Raw genomic sequence first — 24,650 nt, forward strand, 5'->3', positions numbered from 1 at the left:
GTTCTCTTATAACTATCCCCATTTTATTAACATACACTCTAGGTACAATACTGGGAAGAAGTGTAAGATGAACAATGAAACAGTAACATAAATAAAAGCCAGACTAATTCTCAAGTGCTCCAGAACGAACAGCATCTTCGTAACACCCGCCTCTATCATCTTTGCTTTCAGGATGCAACTTAATAAGATCATCAATACGTAGAATAGTAATTGCAGCTTCTGTTGCAAATTTCAAGCTCTTTACTTTGACTACAGTAGGCTCAAACACACCAGCTTGTTTGTTATCACGAGGTTTCCCATTGATTAAATCAAGACCAATCCTGCAAACAAGAAATGGATTAGACAAGTCTAATTTGTTGGGTAGCACATAGGTGGTAGGCACTATGGTAATACACATAATTTGGCTGAAGTTAGAACATAAACTTCTGAGGATTACTAGTATGCTTATCTGAAGGAAAATAAAAAGTTTCCCAGAGCAAGCTCAGAGTTCCTAAATTATGGTCAAGAGGAGCAGCTAAAGTACACAACAGGAGAATAACGGAAATGCAGAGAAAAGTAAATTTACACTATATTTTGTAACAACTTCTCCACAAGCAGTCAATATTTACAAAACTCCTAAGACAGCCCTCCATTTAAATGTAACCCCCTTTCACTTCTATTAATGGATACTTGCCATTTCAGATTTTTGCGTTCTGGGTTCACTTGAGCTTCATTGTGAAATGCTCTCAGCTTTGCAACAAGATCTGTGGCATCCTGGGCAGCATTTACTGCTAAGGTATTTGGAATAACTAAGAGAGACCGTGCAAATTCTGCAATAGCAAGCTGTTCACGTGATCCCTAAATGAGAGGGAAGAGTTATTTACTTTGAAACCCATCAAGCCAATTCATGCAATACAAGAGGAAAAATGTAGCCATAATTTTAGACCACCACAGGCAGGCAGACACTTACAGTCTATATTGATTATGAACAATACAGGGGGAAAATAGATGTAGGGAGAGGAAGAACTGTTCTGTTCCCAGCTCAAGGTTATTTCTTAATTGTTTTGAAAACTGAAGTTAATATTTTGGTGTATTAAAATAGTTGCTCCCAAGATCTGGCAGAACAAAGCTCAAAGCACTTAAAAGCCAAGTTCTGCATTATAACCACCACAGCAAGAAATTTTAGTGTTATGCAATGAAACACTTATTTTGTGAACTGCACTTACCATGCTGGTTGCATAATTTTCAAGATATATTGAAAGTGCTGCCTCTACAGCACCACCACCTGGTACCACAGACTTGGACTCCAATACTCTTTTAACTACACAAAGAGCATCGTGTAAGGATCTCTCCATTTCATCACACATGAAGTCATTGGCTCCTCGTAAAATAATTGATGCAGAAGTACGAGCCTTGGTACTGTCCAAAAAATGAGGAAAAGTCAGTTAACTTCACGCCGATTGGAAAAAACTCTTCTGGAGAAAGAGCTTTGATATTTTACCATCTCATTGCTACAGCTAGGTTCCTCAAACATTTAATGTAGGATCTTACTCCTAAAGGGGTTATATTAGCTCTTGCAACACCTGTGGGTAACCCTTCAGTTCACACTAACCCCTCTCAGACAATCCCAGCCATTCTATGCTGGCTAATGCATTTTGATTTGCTCACCCTATCAGAAAATTCTTTACCCCTCAGCAAGAAAGGCAAGGCATTTCCACACAATGGGAGTGTGATAAAAATCATTATCATTAATGGAAACGTATCCATTTTAAAACACACATTTATTGCCACTAGAGATTTTAGATAGCACGTTTGTTTTTTTTCCAGCCTCTCAATTCCTCTGCTAGATTCCTCTCAGTACCATTGCTGGATTTCTTTATTCAGCGTACAAACTTAGTGCCTGTAACTGCCATCAGTACAGCAATAGGTAGTCATGCACCTGCAGAAAGTGATATGGTTAGAGGTATCAACTCAACATCTTGGAGAATGTCTTTTAGTCTCATGAAACTGAAACCAGGGGATCACACCAGAAAACATGGGAAACCGATTAAGTGTTTCGACATGTTTTATGATGAGGCAGATCAAGGCACAAACAAGTTTGCATTCATATCATCACCATGGCATACCAAAATCATAAAAGGGAAAAGGAAAAATGCACTGAGTTAAGAACTGCTGTTCTTGATAGTCACGTGACAATTTAATATGAATTCCTGCCATTAAATGGGTTTAAATCAGCACCAAAAGGTTATACAGAGCTAGTTTTAATCAAACTTTAGTATGCAGCATTTTCAAATCTAGGTAGTGTCACAGAAGACACAGTATAACTACACCTCTATCACTATAATCACTCGTGAAGCTGATCATCATACAGTTACACTGTTCTGATTGGATTTTCTCTATACTTTCACACATCAGTGTTTAGAAAAGTAATTTCTATAGTTATAGATAAGCTATTTAACAAAAACATTCTTTACGTCAACTACACAACAACAGGACAGGCTTATAGCTTGTAACTGGTATGATTGAGGAGGATGTCCGGCCCTAGCAATAATGGTGAAACATTGGTTGTTTCATCACAAATTTACAATGGCCTTACTATACTCTATCCCACGCGTATAACTGCTCATAACATTGAGATTGCATAGCAGTAAATAAATGGGAAGTTATATCTAAAGGTTTAGAAAAACATGTTTCCAAGGCATGATGAACTCTAGAACCCTAGAAAAGTCCTTACTTTTTTATTAAAATCAGTTCATCATCACAAATTCTCTCTTGTACCACCTCTTCTGCCTGTCCCAGCATTGATGCCTCAAAGCTTTCTTCACCTTCCAGATTAGCCAGAGTGGAACAAATGATTGCTTTAAAACAAAAACAAAATTGTGAAATTACTGTGGACAACACCAACTCATTGTTATTTATCAACCTCACAGAACAAATGGTTTTAGGTTTACAGGGCAAACAGAATGGTAGTATTCATCAGTATTCCTTAACATTAAACATAAATGCAAGATTGAACATTTCTATTTCCCTGCAGTGCTGGCTGGATTAAGTAGTCCTATAGGCCCTACCTTACTTTTAAAATCCATTTCTGTATTTTATAGTCCCCCTTAGTCTCTCTGGGTTCATTTTTACTTGATCTTTACAGCACCTATTCTGTATTAATTGAAGTTTTCACATTGCTGCTAAAAACAAATTACACACTGTTTGTTCTGCACGGTTCTAAGAAGACTTGAACTATCAAAATCTTTTAGATGATCTTTATAAAATGCATTTTGGGATTGAATAATTTTATATTATAGACTCTGAATTTTAAGAAAAAATTTCAATTACTACAGGAAGTTGGAAATTAGATTAACCAGACTTCCATAATTCCCATTTCTAGATAAAATGTAGTCTGGTTGTGTGCCCTCGCATAACAGAGCCTTCTCTGTGTCAGTGAACATCTCCCCTCACTGTACATTTTCTGCAGTCACAATTTTTCAGTGGCTCCTCTTTACTTAGTGAGGTGCTCCTTGTCAGGGCATTGTAGCACCTGAATGTTTTCTATTCCAAGCATACTTCCTTATCACTCTATATGTGGATCAGCCCAATAATACTCAGGGAACTGACCAACTGCTGCTTAATAACAGCTTTGGAAACACTATATAGAACTAAAAAGGTATACTATGACCAAAATCACAATATATACATACCTCCTGCTGCTTTAGCAATGCGTTTAAGGTCCTTTTTTAAAACTCTGCGTACTGCCATAGCACCAGCATCCACAAAATATTTCAGACACATATCATCAATGCTACCAGTGGTTAGAACAACGTTGGCACCTGTGGCCAGAATCTTCTGAATCCTCTCTTTAGTGATATCGGACTCTCTGCAAAAGATAATGGGCACGTGTTTACTTATAACCAAAAATTATAAAAGTGGGATTAAAAATCATCAACTGAATGGCTAAACCATACACAAACATCTGAATAATTACCAGCAGTGCAAAGCTAAGATCTCCAGGGAGAAAAGGAACCATCACATGAATATATGTCAGGGTGGATAAAAATTAATTAAAAAAAAAATTTAAATACAAAAAATATTTCTATTTTTAAAAATAAGCCTATTTGAAATGAGATTTGAAATTACAATAATCCACGTTAAGACCTACATTTACTATAAATTAAATAAAAAGTATTAAGGAATGTTTGCTGCCTAAGTTTCAAAGAAAGTCTAACCACTGAACTCGTGGAAAACACTGGCTACACACTAGAGTTTGAAGTGCTGAATGAGTTTTTGACAGCAATAATCCCTTCCACAGACTCAGAATATTTTATTCATTTCAGTTTTTTCAATAACTAGTACATTAAAAGGTTAAGAAAATGATTGGAAGTTGAAAAAGCATGAAGTCTTGTTTCCTCTCACAATCTAGGAATAAAACTGTGTTCAGAGGATAAGATCTACTCATTCTAAAATACCAACGGACTTGGTGGGCAGAAATAATCAGTTCAATTCATTAACTTCCTTTGTTTAATAAATCAGTCTTAAATTCAAAACATGTTTTGATCTTTTTTATGAATAAAAGACTTTACAATTCTGTTTGTGCATTTTAATTGAATTTCAGTTTCCATCCAAATGCACCGACACAAATTACAAGTAAAAATGAAGTCTTAACAAATGCATCATGCACCATTTTCTCATATATTAAAATTAAAAAATTAAGAATCTGAATTAATGTAGGTGTAAGATAGATAATTGCTTAGGTATAGACTCAGTGTACCCACCTGGTTAGCAAAAATTGCTAAACACAGTGTACAGGCTATATTTTAATAGCCACCAACCAATAAGAATCAAATCTTTCTTTAGGAAAATAAAAAGTACAAACATAAAACAATGTAAATCAATTATTTAAATCAAAGTTTTCTGCTTGCTGATATAAATCAATCCAATCTTTGGTTCTAAATAATGTAACTGTTTTTTGCTTCATAATTCAATTAGGGCTGTCAATCACAGTTAACTCGCTATTAACTCAAAAAATAAATCAGGATTAATCACACTTATAACAATAGAATACCAATTGAAATTTATTAAATATTTTTGGATGTTTTTCTACATTTTCAATATTGATTTCAATTACAACACAAAATACAGAGTGCACAGTGCTCACTTTATATGTGTAAACAAAAATATATGCACTGTAAAAAAGAAACAGAAGACAGTATTTTTCAATTCACCTCATACAAGTACTGAAGTGCATCTCTTTATTGTGAAAGTAACTTACAAATGCAGATTTTTTTGGTCACGTAACTGCACTCAAAAACAAAAAACCTGTAAAATTTCAGAGCCTACAAGTCACTCAGTCCTACTTCTTATTCTGCCAATTGTTAAGACAAACAAGTTTGTTTACATTGATGGGCGATACTGCTGCCTGCTTCTTATTTACAATGTCACCTGAAAGTGAGAACAGGCATTCACGTGGCACTTTTGTAGCCAGCGTTGCAAGGTATTTACATGCCAGATATGCTAAACATTCGTATGCCCCTTCCATGCTTCGGCCACCATTCCACAGGACATGCTTCCATGCTGATGATGCTCATTTAAAAAATAATGCATCAATTAAATCTGTGGCTGTACTCCTTGGGGGAGAATTGTATGTCTCCTCCTCTGTTTTACCGACATTCTGCATATATCTCATGTTACAGCAGTCTCGGATGATGACCCAGCACATGTTCGTTTCAAGAACACTTTTCCACAGATCTGACAAAACGCCAAGAAGGTACCGATGTGTGATTTCTAAAAATAGCTACAGCACTCAACCCAGGGTTTAAGAATCTGAAGTGCCTTCCAAAATCTGAGAGGGACAAGGTGTGGAGCATGCTTTCAGAAGTCGTAAAAGAGCAACACTCTGATGTGGAAACTACAGAACCCAAACCACCAAAAAAGAAAATTAACCTTCTGCTAGTGGCATCTGACTCAGATGATGAAAACGAACGTGCATCAGTCTGCACTGCTTTGGATCATTATCAAGCAGAACCCATCATCAGCATGGAAGCATGTCCGCTGGAATGGTGATTGAAGCTTGAAGGACATATGAATCTTTAGCGCATCTGGCACGTAAATATCTTGCAATGCCAGCTACAACAGTGCCATGCTAATGCCTGTTCTCACTTTCAGGTGACATTGTAAACAAGAAGCAGGCAGCATTATCTCCTGCAAATTGTAACCAACCTTGTTTGTCCGAGTGATTGGCTGACCAAGAAGTAGGACTGAGTGGACTTGTAGGCTCTAAAGTTTTACATTGTTTTGTTTTTGAATGCAGTTTTTTTGGTACACAATTCTACATTTGTAAGTTCAACTTTCATGATAAAGAGATTGCACTACAGTACTTGTATGAGGTGAACTGAAAAATGTGTTTTTTACAGTGCAAATATTTGTAATAAAAATATAAAGTGAGCACTGTACACTTTGTATTCTGTGTTGTAATTGAAATTAATATATTTGAAAATGTAGTAAACATCCAAAATATTTAAAATAAATGGTATTCTATTGCTTAACAGCGCGATTAATCACGATTAATTTTTTTAATTGCTTGACAGCCCTAAATTCAATACAATTATACAGTTCAACTGAATACAGATTATCCAAATACATTTTAATCAATAGTTATGATCAATGTTTTCCACCAGTATTTTATATTAAGATGTGTTATTTACCTCTGTAGTTAATTTTGTTGTCTATTACACTCTTCAGAATACCCAGAAACCCAGTACATAAATAAAAATACCAAAATTAGTTTGAAAATGTGCTACCTCTGTCTAATCTGGTCCAGTTTCTCCGGATCTGTGATCACCACCTGAACACCAAGCTTCATTTTTGTTTTCTGCAGACTGAAGTCAAGACAGGCAATCTTTGCATTAACTATCCTCTTGGTCATACCTATATAAAAATGGTATTTTACTCAATGTTGTTACAAGTAAGTTTTAATTAAAAATGCTTAATAAAGTGAAAATAGTTGTGGTGTATTTTACTTTTTAGATTTCTAATACACACACAATTACTCATCTAAGGCTGCTTTTTTTCCTGCAATTCTTTTCACAAACACACTTGGGAAAATGTTATGACAAGAACAACGAAAAGGATAGTAAGACATTCTTCAATATGCAGACATAATCTTAGCTGCTTTCTTAATTTACTGCTTCATACGAAGACACAGAGGAGCACCTTTCCATGACTCCTTGCTTGCCAGTTTGTGACATTGGTGAGCTAGAAGTTCAAGATGTATTAGTACCACAGGTAATGAAACTGACCTTTTGGTATCCAGTGTAATCACTACGTAAATCTACAGAGAACTCGGATATATTTAGCAGGGACCTACTACATTCCCAGTAAGGGATAATAAGAACATGTTGATTTTAACAGAGCTGAACATGTCAAAATACAGTAACCCAATTCTAGTGACAGCAGCCAATTTCCTTGCTTTTACACTGTCCACCTTTGAGGCCTTGCACTGCAGTCAACAATCCTCAGGCCAAGGAGGGCTGGATGGAACTCCTTTGGGTGACATTTATTGTTGCTCACTTATTTGCTAGATAAGCTGAGCAATACAATGAACCTCCCCTCCACTACCAAATGAACAGCAGTCTGTGCTGTATTCCAGATTTTGTCATTTAAATGCACGTTCCTTTAACACTGACAACTGAAACCTCATGAGCTTTACCTGCCGGTGTGGTTTCTTGACACCTGCAGAGTGCTGCACAGTAACTGATGTAATAAACGAGACATTCCTGTCAAAGACTGCACAAATTTAGACTTCAAAAATAAGGTTTTAAAACCTTATGGGCAATAGAAATAGTTCCCTGAGTCTCTCTTAAATTGCAAGTTTTTAAACAGTCTACTGCGATGTATACATTCCAAATATAAGTATTGTACGTACCTGATAACCTGAGATCTATTAAGCATTGATTAAGCACCAGATATGCGATTGGCTTATTTCCGTCATTCAAGTGCAAGAAAGTGACAGTGAACAGACTAAACAATTAAAAATCTATATGATCGTAGATCTCATTTAAAAAATCCTTATTGAGACAAGATTTCAAAGCCAAATATTGACTTCAGACATGAATGCAAGTTTCACTGAAGTCCTTAATAGCTGCCCATGAGTTTGTAGGGAGAATTTGGACCTATGCGTCTGCTATTTTTCTAGAGATGGGTAGTTAGAAACTACTACATTATTTATTGGATTTAAATTGCTAGAGTAATTTTACAAAGTTTCAGAAAAACACAACCTTCACCTGGGGAACCAGGACAGTGTTTCAATGACACAAATATTCAACGTGTAATTGTAAGACCATGTAAAATGGGAATCATCATCCACATGATGTCACAACTGAAGTACAATGTAGCATAGTAAAGCAACCACCATAATTTTTCTTTTTGGGTTTTATACCGTGGTGCCTCACTGCAATACCCGAGTTCCTTTCAGAACATCAACAGCAGCAAAGCCTGTGGACTTCACGGAGTCTGTGACTTCTCACTTTTGGGGCAAAAAACCCCCTGCTTAGTGTAGGGTTTGGTTTTATTTAAGAATGTTTTCATTTACTTTGTTATTTCAAGGGTTGTTTTTATTTTTTCTGAACGAACAACAGCTTATTAGCCAATTCTTCACATCACTAGAAACATCCACATAAGAGCATATTCATAAATAAACTTCAGTTATTCTGCTCACTGAAGGCTTATAAAACAAAATCTGAGCTTACCTTGTGAGCCCACCACACAGTTCAGTGCATAGCCATTTACAAGAATACTCTCTTTCTGGCTACGGCCATGTGCCTTCAAAACGTTAATGGAACTGATTGGATATTTGGCTTGACCCTTTTGATCTGTGAATTTAACTGCAAGCACAGCATCCACCACCATGTTGGCAAAGAAGTCACCATCACTAAAATACTGTTAAGGCTAAAATGAGCTAAACATAGACAACTAGCATAATATAAATTCATTTTAGTCCTAAAAACAGCATTTATAGGCTGCTTTACATTAACATGCCTTTAAAATAATCCTTGAAGCACCTATGAGGTAAAATAGTTATTAATCTCATTTTACAGATAGAAGAAACTAGGACAGAGAGTTTAAATGTTTTGTCCAAATATCAAATTATTTCATGTTTTCACAATCACAACATTTTGCTACTGTTTACACAAGTACGTGCGCACACACACAGCCTATTTTTGCCCGCTTTATCCCAGTCACATCAGAATCCTGAATTAGTGAACAGTTTTTCAAAGGAAACAAATGGATGCCATAAGCAAGTAACCATCACTGAACTACAGCAGGAAGACAGACTGCAAGAAGGAATGTTGCCTGGAATAATGGAGACACTCTTGGGATTAGTGTGGGTGATCGTCTGCTTGGATGCTTTTAATTTTTTTCCTCCATCTAATGCAAAATATAAGTTATATGTTGGCTAGGGTGGAACGTGAACTGAGTCAGAGTGGGTTCCACAGGGGCAAAGCACCTGGGCAGCCCCAGGAAGGAGAAAAGGGTGATGGGTCATGTAGTAAGTGGCAGAAAGAGCATTTTTTTAGCCATTATACTAAAAAAAAAGAACAGGAAAACTAACCAGAGTATTGTTTTTAAAGAAACATAAAAGACTGGTAAAAACAAGAAAAAATATAGGCAAGGGGCACAGCACATCATTGTGTTTTCTACAACTATTAGGGGGATCAAAATAGCTGTTTAGATTAGAACAGCTCCTTCAAGCCTCTGGGTATGGCAGCTTCTGTCAGAGAAAACAGCTACAATTTCAGCATCTAAGAGGGTGGTCAATTGTAGTTTGTGTTTAAGGATTAAGGGTTTAAACAAAATGTGATACAAACCATTTTCCTCTTTTGGTAAGCGTGAGATTTAAAAACTTGTTGCAATTGTCCTTTAAACAAGCAGGGTTTGGTTTAGTAAACCAGAATACACCTTTTATGCCAAGTTGATACCAAGAACAAGTTTTCACAATGGAGTTATAACTCTTAAAAGAAGGGTTTAGAATGAAAAAGGATAAGAACTAAGAACTGCTGCCATGGGCTTTACAGTGGATACTCAAGCTCTCCACAATAATATCCCTTATTTTTGCAAAATTAAGATTCCAATTTATTATTATCAAGTCAAAGGATACATTCCTATGATTTTGGAGGACATTGATGTTTTAGCTGAATTAATAAGACACTCCCGGCCAAGTTCATCTGTGTTAATAATAAGATTTTCATTGATGTAGCGAACTGCCTCCCTGTTGAATAAAAACCAACATTTCAAGAACAATTTCTCTCTATTCCTTGTAAGGAACATTTCCTACTGTGGGGACATGCAGACTAAATGCAGTTTTAGAACCAAGCTGACAAACCGCCACAAGTCTTTACAATTTATCAACTCAAGAAAAAAATCCTGTATTGTCGGTGATAATGAATACAGGATTCAGGTAAAATAAGTGTTCACTGGATATAATGAAACACAAGAGTTGCAAAATAATCTATTTCTGCTGAAATATTTGTATCTTACTTGCAAGCAAGACGATAGCCACCAATAACAGAGGTGGGATGAATTTTCTGCTTGACCAATTCATCTGCATTTTTTAGAAGTTCAGCAGCAATAATTACCTGTTTGAAAAGAGGAAAAAGTCACTGAGAAAATGGGCAAGTCTTAATATAAGCAGTAGCTCTTGCTCCAACAAACAAATAAGTGACAAATATGAAAAGTTTCCCCATCATTTAGATTAATTAATGAGCAAAACAATTTTAACTTTCCATTTCACTAGTTAACTCTGAACTGATTTTGGGGCTCTACTGATACGAGTTGTCTGGAATCAGCTGATTCTAGTCCATCCATTAGTCCACCTACGTTTTAATTTTTTCTCAGGGGTTGAGAATTAAGAACTTCTTCAACCCAGAAGCTACTCTCAAATATAACTTCAGGAAGGGAAGGAATGATCATTCTCAAATTGCAGCCACTAAGTAAAGAATAACCCTTTTCCAGAATGCAAGCATGCATAGAGATGCTAGTTTTTATACAGTGGTCTCCCTCATTACTCCGGTTCCAGGAACCGTTTCAAAGCAATTTTCATAGTTTGCACTGGGGCAGATGCATTTGAAATCTGTCGTCACATGATGAAATGGTCCAGATTTAATCCCTACAGTGCCAGCATTTATAATAAGCCAAAAGCTACATTTGTTAATGACTTTCAACATGTCTGCCTGTAAAACTTTCTACATACCACTGAGGTGGTCCCATCTCCAACTTCTTTGTCTTGTAGTTCTGCCAGCTCACATAGAACTTTTGCAGCAGGATGTTCTACCTCCAGCAGCTTCAGAATGGTTGCACCATCATTAGTAATGGTCACATCCTAGTTTTCAAAAAATAGCAAATAAAAGATTGATATTCATGCTAATTTATTTTTAAACTTTATGAAACTAATATATGAGAAGACATTTTAATGACAATAGTGGGGAAGAATTATGCCTCGTGTAACATTGTGTACATTGACCATTTACCTTAAGAGTTTACTTTGTCTTTTTAAGTCAACTCTTCAATACTATATCTATAAACATGCAACTACACACAACTAATCCCAAGGAACCATGTGTTGCAGGATGGGAACCTTGGTGCACAAGAATTTGCATGAGCTTTTAGATGGTAGAATTCTTCATGTTGTATAAATAAGAACTAAGGAAGATTTCTTAAATGAAGCTTGAATATCTTTGTCTATTTTTAATAAAGCATTTTAAATACAGTTACTTACAAATCTCAGTTTAGGATAACGTGCAATATTATGACCTTTTATTAATTACACAGTTACCACTCAATGACATAATGCTATCTCACTTTGGCTTTCAGGATAGCACAGCAGAAAGACAAATCAGATTCTCACCTGGTCTAAATATTTGAAAATGGGATGTGATTCTATCTTATTAGAAACATTAGCCAATGCAAATTATGTACAACAGCACCTAATTCTAATACGTGTAAAACAATTTAAAGACAACAACATGCATGTCAACAGCCACAAAAATAAGTTTAGAATAGAACACAGAATGAATAAATCAAAACAATGTTAGTACAAGTACCCATGTGAGAAAAAAAACGTTTATTGAAATGCAAACGCACTTGCATATGAGCAAGTGTTAATTGTGTTATAAAATAAGGGAGCACATCATGGAGGAAGTAACAGTTAACTATAGTTTACAATTAAGGCTTTCTTCAAAAAAATAAACTAAAGACAAATAGGGATGTAAATATTTAAAAAGTTAACCGTTTAAACAATTAAAATTATACTGCTTAACAAGTTACCTGATTAAAGGGAGAGGGGCTGGGGGTTAACGGTTAAGGGTGGGTTAACAGTAAGACTAATGCTTACCGTTTAATATTTTACATCCCTAATGACAAAATGGAAAAAGAGGTCAAACTACCAAATGTATATTAGAGCCATGGAGCACATTTTACATGGAAACACTTTACAAAAACAGACATGCCTTCAGATGAAACAGAACAGGTCCCAGCTCTAATTTACAGTGTAAGTTTGTTACTATGCAAGCCCTTTTCTTAAAAGCCAAATGAAAGACGTGCTTACTTACACCAATATCATCCACCAACATTTTATCCAAACCAACTGGACCAAGAGAACTCTTCACAATGTTAGCAATAGAAGCTGCAGCCATAACTGTATAAATCAAGCAAAATAAAAATAAATAATTCTTTCTTCGCAAATATCTATTTTAAGAGCAGTATATTTTTGTGTCAGCAGATTCTCAATTTCAGCAACCCAAAATAAAATGACTTCTTATTTAGACTCCAATCCTGCAAAAAAATTGCCAATCTGACCAGGAAAGTGGGGAAAAAGGGTGGCTGCATAAGGGTCCATGACGATACTTGATTGCAAGATCGGGATCTTGGATACTACGAAATAGTGATGTCATGACTGGAATCTATGTATGGTGGCCAATCTAGAACTACTTTTAACAACCCAAAGGTGTAAGTAGGTCAGAAAGTTTAGTTAGACGCGATCAGGTTTATTTCTGTTTATTTTTTCAGGCTTGAGGATCTCCTCTCTGCTAACCCCAGATGCTTTTGTTTGCTTGTAACATTTAAGCTGAACCCCCAAGAAAGCTATTTTATTTTGGGTGCTTAATTTTGAGAATTGCTCTTAAAATCTAGCAAAAGCCTAAGTTCCAAATGTATTTTGTCCTTTTTGTTTTAAAAAAAAAAAAAAAAAAGGTAAATTTTAAGAACAGCGTTGGATTACTGGTCTCCTAAGAGGTTTGTGCATGTTGTTTGATTAGCTGGTAGCCACAGCTAATGTCCTTTGTTCCTTTCTCAGCTCTTCCACGGAGCAGGGAGGGGAAGGGCTTGAGGGTACCCCACAGGGAGGGATTCCCAAGTGCTCTTTCCTGGATTAAAAGGGGTTTTTTTTGCATTTGGGTGATGGCAGCATTTACCAAGCCAAGGTCAGAGAGAAGCTGTAACTTTGTGAGTTTAATACAAGCCTGCATTGGCAAGTATTAATTTTTAGAATCCTTATGGGCCCCCACTTTCTGCACTCGGAGTGACAGAGTGGGGATTCAGCCTTGAAGGAGGTTGTTTTGGCTACTAAAATAATAAAAAAACTTTCTAAGTTAAAGAAACAAATTATGCAATTTTGTTTGTCATTCAGAATCTTTTCATTCTGTGTTCTGCCAGTTCATATAGGAAAAAGATATCGTCAATCTTCTCCTTCAGACTTTGGCAGGGTTTTCTCTATCCCATAAGCATAGCCACTCAATCTGTAAATTGAAGGAGTGGTAGTCAAATGGGAAGGGTCCAGTTTAAATCTGATCTTTCCTTTAAAGCTTTAAAATGTACCAAACTTGCTCATTTTTTGTTTCCAGAGATCAGAGATCCTTCGTAAAACAAACAAACAAACAAAAAAAACATTTACCTATTTCCCAAATTTGCCCTTAATATCAGAGGCTTCTTTAGCCATAGACTAAACAGGCAGCCATGTACCTCATCCCATTTAAAGACACTGCGAAAAAACTACTGGAACTACAGACTTTACTAAGATATGTACCACTTTTCCACATGATGTTTCTACCCATACAGCACCCGCTTCAAAAACAGCTGGTTTCTGCTTATTGTGCAGGGCTCCTGTAATAACCTGTCTGAAGCACTGAGACAGATGGCACAAAGAACCCTTTTGAGGACTAAAAGGTAACTCTGCAAATTCCAGACTCACCAACATTGCAAAGAGATAATTACGGCTGTGGCAAAGGCAGGCTGATGAGCTAGTGAAGTACTAGGGAGCTACATCTAAGCCTCTCTTTGTCATTTACCATGCTTGACTCTATCCCAAACGAGCCAATGCCCAGATTCTCAAAGGTATGGTAGTGAGACACCTCTCTCCCCTCCAAAAAACCTTTGAGGGCCTGGGACCAAAGCTTTATACCAAGCTGTATTATTTTCACACAAAACTAGTCTATCTACCCCGTTGTTTAATTAACGCATCTTGATTTTATACTAGCACTAAGGGCCACATCCTGGTATTTGCTTCTTAATTGTCAATAACCGGATGGAGTTAAGAAAATGTCTCAAAACTATTTTTGATCCTCAGACAGATTAAAACAGGATCTATGCTACAGAGGATGAGAAACTCAGTCTTCATGCTCTTAATCTGAATATGCAGCAAGCTTTAATGTTTGAAAGTCATTCATAATCTATATTCAAAAACACCAATAATACTTTGTAGGAAACACACACAAGAATGGTCTCATGTAGGCAAAAACTTAAGAGTACCAATATCAAGTTTCACCCATGTGTAGCCTTAGTCTCCAGTGTAACAAGGGCCACTTTTCATAAATTCCACCCAACCGGGAAGCAAAGGCCCGCCGGGGGGGGGGGGGGGGGGGGGGGGGGGGGGGGGGGGGGGGGGGGGGGGAGGTTGATAAGACGGTCACTATTGTTCACAGGCACTTCAGACAACACAGTGACAGTGTAAACATTCACGGCACACGAGTACCGATTTCTCGGCCATTTCCCCATAGCGAGCCGCAGTCCTGTCCCAGGACAGGACCCACGCGGGGTAAGTCACACGCCGCTTCGCCCCAAGTCTCGCCTGCTGAAGGCGTGTCAAAAATGGCGGCCGCGGCCATTCACGTAACAACGAGCTCGGGTTTGCCTGGCGCCCCAAAGGGAAGCGGGCCAGGAACAGCAGCAAGACACGAGCGCCACCCAGGGGCCGCCGCGGGGAAAGCGGCTCTACGTAACGGGCCCGTGGATTGCCGCGAGCTGCTTCTCGGCAACCACCGCCCCAGGCCGAGCTCTGAGCGCGCCACGGGGCGGGCGCTCCCTCCCGGCGGGCTCAGGCACGTAACGATGGCTTCACAGGGACTGAGGCCGCGCCCCGTCCCGCAGACACAAGCGGGCTTGAGAGCCGGGGCCTGGCCCCTCCCCGAGCCCGGGTTCCTCTACTACAGGACACCCCGCCCCCCCTGCCAAGGCAGCACATGGCGGCGGCCGCCGAGGCAGGCGGCCGGGGCCCCGCTCCGCGCTCGGGCTGCCATTACCGTTCTGGCCGCGGATCGCCTCCCCGGAAATCCGCTCCCCAAACACAGCCAGCGACCCCATCTCCATCTTCCCCGCGCGCCGAGAGACAGTGACACGCGCCCTGCTGCAGAAGAATGCGCCGGCGACGCCGCAAGGCTTGCTGGGAAACTAGCCCCTAACCGCGGTGCATGATGGGGAGAGGGCAGGGCAGAGAAAGGAACGGCGCTGACTCATGATGACGTTAAACACTTCTGTCCAATCCAGCAGCCCGTTGCAATGCGGCCCAGAAGGTGCCTAGATTGAAGGTGGTGATTGGATTCTGAGGTTAGCAACGCCTCTGCTCTCTGAGTTTCCCCCTGAGTCACGTTGCATGTTGGGTAAGGGGGCGGGGCTAGGAGAGACAGTTATTTTTCTCCTTCTAGGAGGTTCTAGGACAGGTGGGGGAGGGCCGGCCTAGGAATTCCTAGCGCAGAGAGCGTCGCCTCAGAGGGGCGAAGCCGCTGCCGAGACGGCCCCTGCCCCAGCACGGCGCGAGCGAGCTTCAGCGCCTGTCTCTGGGCGGGGCCCAGCGCACCTCCACCCTCCTACGACACACACACGGGGCGGGCCCAGCAGGGCGCAGCCCCTGGGGGTTAGTGCTGGGTGCTCCGACGCTCCCAGTCCCGCGTGTTCCATTGGGCTTCGCCTAACGCCGAGGAAACAGGCCGCAAACTAGCTCCGCGGCCTCCTGCAGCGGGTCCCGGACCGCGGGAACCCCAGTTCCGCCCGGGCCGCGCCGACAGCCAGCCCATCCCAGGCCGGAGTCGTTCCTTCAATCCCCGCCCGGCCAGCGCCGGGATCGCTGGAAATCACAAATGTTCTCCCCAGGCTTGGGGGGTTTTAATTGCAGGAAGCTGCGGGGCTGCTTTAGTGGCCGTAAACCTAGACGACGTCGTCGTCTTGCATTTTGGCAGTAGGGCGTAGGGGTAATTCCCTAGAGCTTGGTGTGACCTTGGAGCAGAGCAGAGCCAGTATCTTCTTCAGAAGTAATCCAGTACAGTTTTCGCAGATTTTCAGTGTTTATAGTCTACAGCCCCATGAGACTGTTTTAGCTTGATAACTAATTGCAGAGTTAACCAAATGTACAGTGCTACCCAGCATTTCGGTCAACCTCAGAACACTGGTGTAACAGCTTTGGATTTCATCAGGGAAATATGATCTATTTTCCATGTTAGTGCAAAGTCTGGTCCCAAATCTCTTCTAGTTTGTGACCATCTACAAACCTAATGTGAGCAAAGGGCTTAACACCATTACCTTGTTTTTGTTGTCTATGAAATCAAGATCTTAGTAGTGACCATGGAAATATTTTAGGAATTGTTTGTGTTTGGGGAAACTAAAATTAAATCAGTATAGAACAGTGGTTTTCAACCTGTGGTACATGGATTCCTGGGGGTCTGCAGACTATGTCTAAGATTTTTAAAAGGGTTTGCACCTCCATCTGAAATTTTGAGGGGTCTGTAAATGGAAAAAAAAGTTAAAACCACTGGTGGACCAAAAAAAAGTGATAGGGTAGTTAACTCCTGGAGGGAAAATACAAGCTCCTTTAATTTTTATTTTATGTTAGTACTATAAAAAATAACAACAACAAAAAGCCAGTTATCTCTGCTTAATCTAATCCCCTTTGACATTTCTGAAAATGTTGGTGGAGTCATCTTGTCTTCCTTTTCTAATTTTGGCCTTAGTTGAGGTCTCACACACACAGAGCTGAGAAGGCATAATGTGCTTGGGTAAATCCCAGTTTGAATCAATCTGTTCTGAAATTTTATCTGATTGTAGACTTCAAACTAGCTTTTGATTCTATCAAAAGCCACATAGAATTTCTCATTGAGTACTTTATATTTAAAAATTAGGCAATCAAGAATAATGTTCTCTGTGGTGGAGCATCACTCCCTACTCTGTTCATCTACAGTAAGATTTTCTTGATCGGCACTATCACGCAGTCTTCCCCAAATATCTCTTGTATATATTTTAGATATTCCATCTGCGAAGGTAATTTCTATCTCCGTTTTTAAAGATAGGATAAGAAGACTTAAATGCTAGCCTGTAAGGCTAATGCTTGTAGAGTGCATAGCTGTAAACAGATTTCATGAAAAACGAGAAATAAAGAATTAGTGACAAGTATATACAAATCTGACTTAAATTTTTTTAAATACAGTTTTAAAGTTACTTTTAATTTCTGTCTAACCAGCCTTTCAGCGAATTGACTCAATATGAGCCTCCTCCTAACTAGCAAGGAAGGGGAAATAAAAGACGCTCATGATGACATCCCATCCTGTGCATAGATGGGATTCTTTAGTGTGCAGAAGAGAAGAATGAGGGGGGATTTGATAGCTGCTTTCAACTACCTGAAAGGGGGTACCAAAGAGGATGGATCTAGACTATTCTCAGTGGTTGCTGATGACAGAACAAGGAGTAATGGTCTCAAGTTGCAGTGAGGGAGGGTTAGGTTGGATATTAGGAAAAACTTTTTCACTAGGAGGGTGGTGAAACACTGGAATGTGTTACCTAGGTAGATGGTGGAATCTCCTTCCTTAGATATTTTTAAGGTCAGGCTTGACAAAGCCCTGGTTGGGATGATTTAGTTGGGGATTGGTCCTGCTTTGAGCGGGGGTTGGACTAGATGACCTCCTGAGGTCCCTTCCAACCCTGATATTCTATAATTCTATGGTTCCTTACTAGAGAAATGGCAGGGATTCAGGAAATTTCACTTACTCCCCTTTTCCTAGAGCAATGGTCAACAACTGGTTGATCTCTGGCGGAAAAGCAGGCTGTGGCTAAGGCAGGCTTCCTGCCTGCCCTGGCCCCGTGCTGCTCCCAGAAGTCGCCAATGCGGCCACAGGGGTCTCCCTCCATGGACTGCTCCTGCCTACAAGCACCGTCCCCGCAGCTCCCATGGGCCAGGAACAGGGAGCTGTGGCCAATGGGAGCTGCTGGGGTGGTGCTTGCAAAGAGGGGCAGCATGCAGAGCCAGGTCCCTTCCAGGAGCTATGTGGTGCCAGGGTAGGTGGGGAGCCTGCCTTAGTAGCAGCCTCGCTGTGCCACAGACACACGGAGCTGCTTGATGTCAGTGCTTCCTGGCAGGAGGCCGCACTCCCAGCCCTGAGCCCCCTCCCAGAGCCAGCACCCCATACTCCTTCCTGCACCCCAGTCCTGTCATGGAACCAGCACCTCATGCCCACTCCTGCAGCCCAACACATTGCCCCAGCCTGGAGCCCCCTCCTGCACCCAAACTCCCTCTCAGAGCTTGCACCCCTCACCCCCTCCTACACCCTAACCCCTTGCCCCAGGCTCAGCCCAGAGCCCACTCCCACACTGCAAACCTCTCAGCCCAGAGCCCGCAGCCCCTCCTGAACCCCTGCCCCAACCTGGTGAAAGTGAGGGTGGGGGAGAACAAGTAACAGAGTGGGGGGAGGTCTGAGGGTAGATCCTGGGTTGCCCTTAAATTCAAAACGTGATCTTGGGCGTAAAAAGGTCTGAGACCACTGATCCTATTGGGATTTACAAAAAGAACAGGAGTACTTGTGGCACCTTAGAGACTAACCAATTTATTTGATCTTAAGCTTTCTGTAGCTCACGAAAGCTTATGCTCAAATAAATTGGTTAGTCTCTAAGGTGCCACAAGTCCTCCTGTTCTTTTTGCAAATACAGACTAACACGGCTGCTACTCTGAAACCTATGGGGATTTAGTTTATTCCTGGCCCAGGTAATAAAGGTGTGATCCAGAGCAATACTAGGCAGGGCTTTGTCCTTTACCATCTGCCTCCATGAACCTGAGAGAATGCAAAGGCTAAAGCCGATCCCATGACGGGAACGCTGTGCCGAGCAGGGGGGTTATTGGCTGCACAGAAAGGCGCCTGCCTCGTAGGCCTCGGACCTGCTGTGCACGGGAGCAGCCTGCGCCTCGCCGGAACTGACTCTCGCCTCTGTTAGCTCCGCCCCGCTGCGCGAGGGAGGCAGCCGTGGCGGCGCCTGGCCTGTGAGGGCGGAAGTTAGTTGTCTACTTCCGGAGCAGCCGAGCCGGTTGGTTCAGCAAAGATGGCGCGTTCTGGGCGGCTGTGAGCGCGGGGGACGTTTCACCACAACTCCTGCCTGGTCGCGATGGCGCTGAGGACCCGGGGCCTGGTGCTGAGGGCCGCGGCCGGGAGACTCCAGGGAGCCGGAAAAGGTGATTTTTCCGCCGCTCCTCGCAATTGCCCTCACCCGCCCCTGGTTCCCCCGCGGTCCTCTGACCCGTGTCTTCACCCTGCCCGCGCGGGGCTGGCCATGGGCAGGCAGCGAAATAAAGTGTCGCCCACACTCAACGCGCTAGTCCCGGTAACCCGCGCTGGGCCGCCAGGCGGGCGGGAGGCCTCCAGGGGCGCCCCCTGGAGAGTGGGCGCGAGGCTTTTGTTCTTGGGACTGAGCCTCTTGCACTGCTCGTACCCCATGGTTAGTGAGCCTATCCAGCACGTTGGCAGGGAGGCTTTCACGGAAACAGGGGTGCTTTAGGAAGGGCTGTTGGTGGCAAGTTTTCCTCTGGGTCAGGGCGAACCCAGTGCTCCAGGAAGGTACTGGGGGTACTCGGTTGCTGTAGGTGTTGCCTTTGGTACCTAGGCATTTAGGGGAATGCAAGAATCACCATGTACAAACTAATTATTCATCTAGTTATTGGTTGTGTTTCTGATGCTCTCCAGAACTCAGTGCCTCAGAAGAAGGCGCAAGACACCCTGTAACTGGTCATAATAGTATAATTTGCCTACATGGCGAAGCTTTTCCTAGATTCTTACTGTGGTATCTGAATGCCAAGGTCTTTCCCATATGTGGTTACTGAAGATGCCAGTGGCATATTTTTAGAAGAAGAAATGTTAACACTGATAGTATTGACCTACCTAAATGTCTCTTGTATCCTTATCTGAATATTCTAACTTTTGGTTCCTGCCCAACATTGTTACACAGCTGTGCACTGTTAAACAGCTACTTCACCCCAGAGCGGCTTGAATATGAATGGATAATGAAGTGATCTGTGGACATAAACCTTACTGGACCCTTCAAAATGGAAGGCACTATTCATTATAAACAGTGATCAGTTTCTATTATAAGTTTTTCTGCATCATGAAATTATCCAGAATTGAGCATTTGCAGTTTGCACATACAACTGTCCAGCTATAAGTCAGTATTGCAAATCAGGCTTCAGCTATGTTGGCAGAGGTGTATAGGATGTCTGTGCAATTACTTATTTTCATTAAGAATAACTTTTTAATTCTGAGAGAATCTTTCTGTCATTTATGCATTTGGGTTACAAGCATAGGCACAGAAAAATTGTCAACTCACTTTTGCAGACCATAAGTGGAAATGTGGTATGCCTTCTGCATTCAACTTACAACTCCGCACACATTTGGTGGAAAACTGTTCAATTCCACTAAGATTTTTACCCAAAATCTTCAGATCACTAGTTCTACATTTCAGGCTTTGTAGACTCAATCCATGTATTCTGTGTATATTCTAGTTCGTTCATTCTTTTCCTGATTTCCCCCAAGGGCTTCGTTTCATATCTGCTGTAGCCAGCTTCAGAACCACTGAGGGTGAAGTAGACACGAAGGAAAATGAAGTTGTTGCCCCAGATTTCACCAACCGAAATCCTCGTAACTTGGAGTTGCTGGCACTAGCAAGAAAGGAACGGGGCTGGGAAACAACATGGCCCAAGAGAGAGTATTGGCATAGGTGAGTCAGAAATCTGTTAACAATAGTGCAGGCGTAACAAAATACATCTAGAATGTAACCTTTAAGTTGTAACTCCCTCACTACAATATTTTTATTTAGATTCAACTGAAGATTTCACTCCATTCAGAAAACAAGATACACCTTAAAGTGGGCTGAGCATCTGCCGTCTGAAAATCGGGGCCCTTAAAGATGTTCAAGTTGAGCAACCAAAATCACTAATCACTCTTGAGACCAGAGGCCACAGTGTTTTAGTGTACCAATAAACAGAAATAATAGCAAGTTAAAATTTTCTGCTGTTGATTCCAAATGAAATAAGAGTTGTAAATGAGCCTTTAATTCCAGGGAAATATCTTGTTTTCTGAATAGCCTGAAATCTTCAGTTGAATATAAGTAAACATATTGTTGTGTGGGAATTATTGCTTTAAGGTTCCACTTATAAAAGTCAGTGGACAAAAAATACTTACAAATTAACTATTAATGAAAATAACAGTGAAAACAAAAAGAGAACTTGCAAACTTTTGAACAAGCAATAACTTTTGCAGCCTTAAAACATGTTTCAGAAGTTTTACTCAGGGTTCTAGTTACCTCTTCAGAGTGTCTTTTGCTTCTGTACTCTGGTATATCAAAAAAAAGAAAAAGGTTCAGAATCCTGGCACCCGATACCTCCTCTAATAGTGTCACTTAAAAGAAAATATTTAGATAACAATTACTTTTAAAAATCCATGAGTCAGCATTAAGGTTATTGCAGTGCTTTTCTTTCTACTTTATAAGTGAGCAACATAAAATTTATGATGTCCTTAACTATTTTCCTTGTTTTTAAAATTTAGAAATGATTCCATAGTCACATATATTGTAACTTATCAACTTTTACTTTTTTCCTAAAAGTTTTGCTTTCTACGATTATTTGTTTACAACTCTGAAATGTAGGGCTGGCCTCGAGGTTATCAAGTCCAGTCCCCTGTGCAGAGGCAGCACCAAGTAAACCTAAATTATCCCTGACAGGTGTTTTGTCTAAACTGTTCTTAAAAACTGCCAATGATGGGAATTCCACAACCTCCTTTGGAAGCCTATTCTAGAGTTTAGCTATCCTTATAGTTTAAAAGCTTTTTCTCCTATTTAACATACATCTCCCTTGCTGCATAATACTGAAGCTGTCTTTCTTTCAGTGTGACACAATCTAAAATAACAATCACAGAATAATGAATCATTTCACTATTTAGCTTTCATGTTCCATGATATTTATTTTTCCCTCATCCAGACTACGGCTTGAGCGGACACAGCACTATGTGGAGGCCTATGTTGAGCATTGCAGTGGGAATGTCGTTGTGTCAGCCTCCACCCGTGAGTGGGCCATAAAGAGACATCTGTACAGTCCCAAGGGAGTGGCAGCATGTGAAAACATTGGGCGTGTGGTGGCACAACGCTGTCTGGAAGCAGGAATCAACTTTGTGACCTTTAAAGCTGTTATCCCGTGGGAATATCGCTGTGACTCGGTAAGCGTCCATCTCCTTGCACTGGATTTCTTTACACAAATTTTACTGCTCTTGAACGCTAAAGTGATCTTTGGGTGGCTCAAAGAATGTACCTTAACCAAGAAAGACTACACAATCCCCTCTTCTTTCAGCTCAGAGCCATGTGGACATCCTACCAGAGCACCTTATCTCTGACAAGCAACACCTTCTGCTATTGCAGTTCAGGGGGCCTCCATGGCTTTGCATCTCAAAACTAATTTATAGGACCCCTGTTATTCCAGTATAGCAGATTTAATTGGTGGTGGGATGATGGGGGGGAATGAAAACTACTTTAAACCTTCATATTTTACAGCTGTTTCCCTTTAAAACCAGATCCAGCGATTCCAAAAAGCTGTGACAGATGGTGGTGTTGTCGTGGGTGAGCCTCGAAGAATCTATCAATAAGATGAAGACTGTGGGCGAAATTTCTTATAACGGACTGTCAAACAACTGCTCTCATACAGGAGTGGGCAAAGAAGCAATTCAGGCCCAGAGCTGGGACAGTGTGGAGCATAGCAATTTATTATACTAAATAAGTGATGCTGATTTTTTCTTTTTGTTGACTTCAACTCTAACTTGTTCAAAGATTTTATGGCCAGAAAAAAATCATTATGATGATCTAATCAGGCCACAATTTCACCCAGTAACTACTCCTTCAAGCCCATATCTTGCGGTTGAGCTAGATCAAGTCTAGATTTGTAGACATCCAGTCTTGATATAAACTTCAACTAATGGAGAATTTACCACATCTGTTGGTATATTTTTCAGTGGTTAATTACAGTCACTTTGTTTAAATAAAATTAAAAAAAAAAAAAGTTGCACTTTCTTTCTAATCTGAAGTTATGTAATTTCCAGCTGTTGGATGCCTTTAATCTAGCTGACATAGACCACTACTATTTGGAATCTTCTCCCCATGCAGGTACCTATAAGAACTGACTTGACATATAAGCAAAATATATTGCACTTCCCCAAATCAGTCTTGTAGCCCTTTTTAATCCTTTCCAATTCAACATGCTTTTTGATGTGTGGACACTAGAAGTAGAAAACATGTAATGATTTTCCCAGTGCTATATACAGAAGTAATACCATTTCCCTATTTTATAGTACCTTGCTTATGCATCCAAGAATCACATTAGTCCTGTTAGCCACAGCATCCTACTGGGAGCTCATGTTCACTTGGTTATCTGTCATGATCCCTGAATCTTTTCTACAGTCACTGGATCACAGTCTACCATGCTGCAGGTATGACCTGCATTTTTCTTTTTCCTAGATATGATCTTGCATTTGGCTTCATTAAAACACATGTTCAAATGAGCCCAGTTTACCAGTGACCCAAGTTGCTCTGTGTAACTGACCATTTACTACTTGATGCAAAAAACAGGTGAGCTGCAAACTTTAGCAGCACTAATTTTATATTTTTCAAATCATTAATAGATAATAGAATAGTACTGGCCCAAGAAAAAGTCATGGTCAGATGCCACTACAATGTAGCCCCCTTTGGGCGATCATTCCTCACCTTTAGAAATTTATCAAGTGGCAGTTTTAAAATCCATGGAGTACTGACTTTTTAAAATTGTTCACTATTAAATTAAACCCCTTACAGAAATGGAAATGTAGCAGTTACCTTTAAAAAACAATCGTAGAAGCATTCATAGTATATGGTGACCTATGCTATCAACCTTTAATTCTTTACTGATTATTTTCTATATTAGTCTTTCCATGATTTTGTCTGGGATCAATGGCAGACTCACTGGCCTATAGTTACCTGGGTCGTCCCATTTACCTTTTTAAAATATTAGCATAACCTTAACTTTCTTCCAGTCCTCTGGAAAAATTAAATGAGGGCAGTGAAAGTGACCAATTGCAAGGCTTCTTTAAAACTGG

At 40.5% G+C, this 24,650-nt stretch overlaps 2 protein-coding genes and 2 non-coding genes across 6 annotated transcripts; 1 reads left to right on the forward strand and 3 right to left on the reverse strand.

The window, feature by feature from the left end:
• Position 1: 1 nt before the first annotated feature.
• TCP1 (t-complex 1) lies at positions 2–16,071 on the reverse strand. 2 transcript variants are annotated; one of them, XM_007065686.3, is made up of 12 exons: positions 15,537–16,071; positions 12,573–12,658; positions 11,216–11,344; positions 10,504–10,601; positions 10,124–10,234; positions 8,715–8,896; positions 6,768–6,894; positions 3,672–3,847; positions 2,714–2,837; positions 1,206–1,398; positions 674–837; positions 2–320 (listed from the first exon to the last, which is right to left on the reverse strand). In XM_007065686.3, the coding sequence occupies exons 1-12, from the start codon at positions 15,601–15,603 to the stop codon at positions 104–106; spliced, it is 1,674 nt and encodes a 557-aa protein (XP_007065748.2). In that variant the 5' UTR covers positions 15,604–16,071; the 3' UTR covers positions 2–103. The 2 variants fall into 2 exon arrangements, with proteins under 2 accessions (XP_007065748.2, XP_037751020.1); XM_037895092.2 differs by having other exon boundaries at positions 14,990–15,548.
• On the reverse strand, positions 2,509–2,642 carry LOC114020812. Its single transcript, XR_003565563.1, has one exon. It is a non-coding gene; the product is annotated as a small nucleolar RNA SNORA20 (small nucleolar RNA).
• On the reverse strand, positions 13,657–13,791 carry LOC114020813. The gene has a single exon (XR_003565564.2). It is a non-coding gene; the product is annotated as a small nucleolar RNA SNORA29 (small nucleolar RNA).
• A 3,306-nt stretch (positions 16,072–19,377) lies between the features above and the next one.
• On the forward strand, positions 19,378–24,438 carry MRPL18 (mitochondrial ribosomal protein L18). Of its 2 annotated transcripts, none has more exons than XM_007065685.4 (4): positions 19,378–19,720; positions 21,072–21,255; positions 22,514–22,748; positions 23,100–24,438. In XM_007065685.4, exons 1-4 carry the CDS (start codon positions 19,654–19,656, stop codon positions 23,169–23,171), a joined length of 558 nt encoding a protein of 185 aa, XP_007065747.1. In that variant the 5' UTR covers positions 19,378–19,653; the 3' UTR covers positions 23,172–24,438. The 2 variants fall into 2 exon arrangements, with proteins under 2 accessions (XP_007065747.1, XP_027683806.1); XM_027828005.3 differs by having other exon boundaries at positions 19,513–19,720; positions 23,080–24,438.
• The last annotated feature ends 212 nt before the right edge of the window (positions 24,439–24,650 follow it).

The sequence above is a fragment of the Chelonia mydas genome, chromosome 3, assembly GCF_015237465.2.
Source record: "Chelonia mydas isolate rCheMyd1 chromosome 3, rCheMyd1.pri.v2, whole genome shotgun sequence".
Classification (NCBI taxonomy): domain Eukaryota; kingdom Metazoa; phylum Chordata; order Testudines; family Cheloniidae; genus Chelonia; species Chelonia mydas.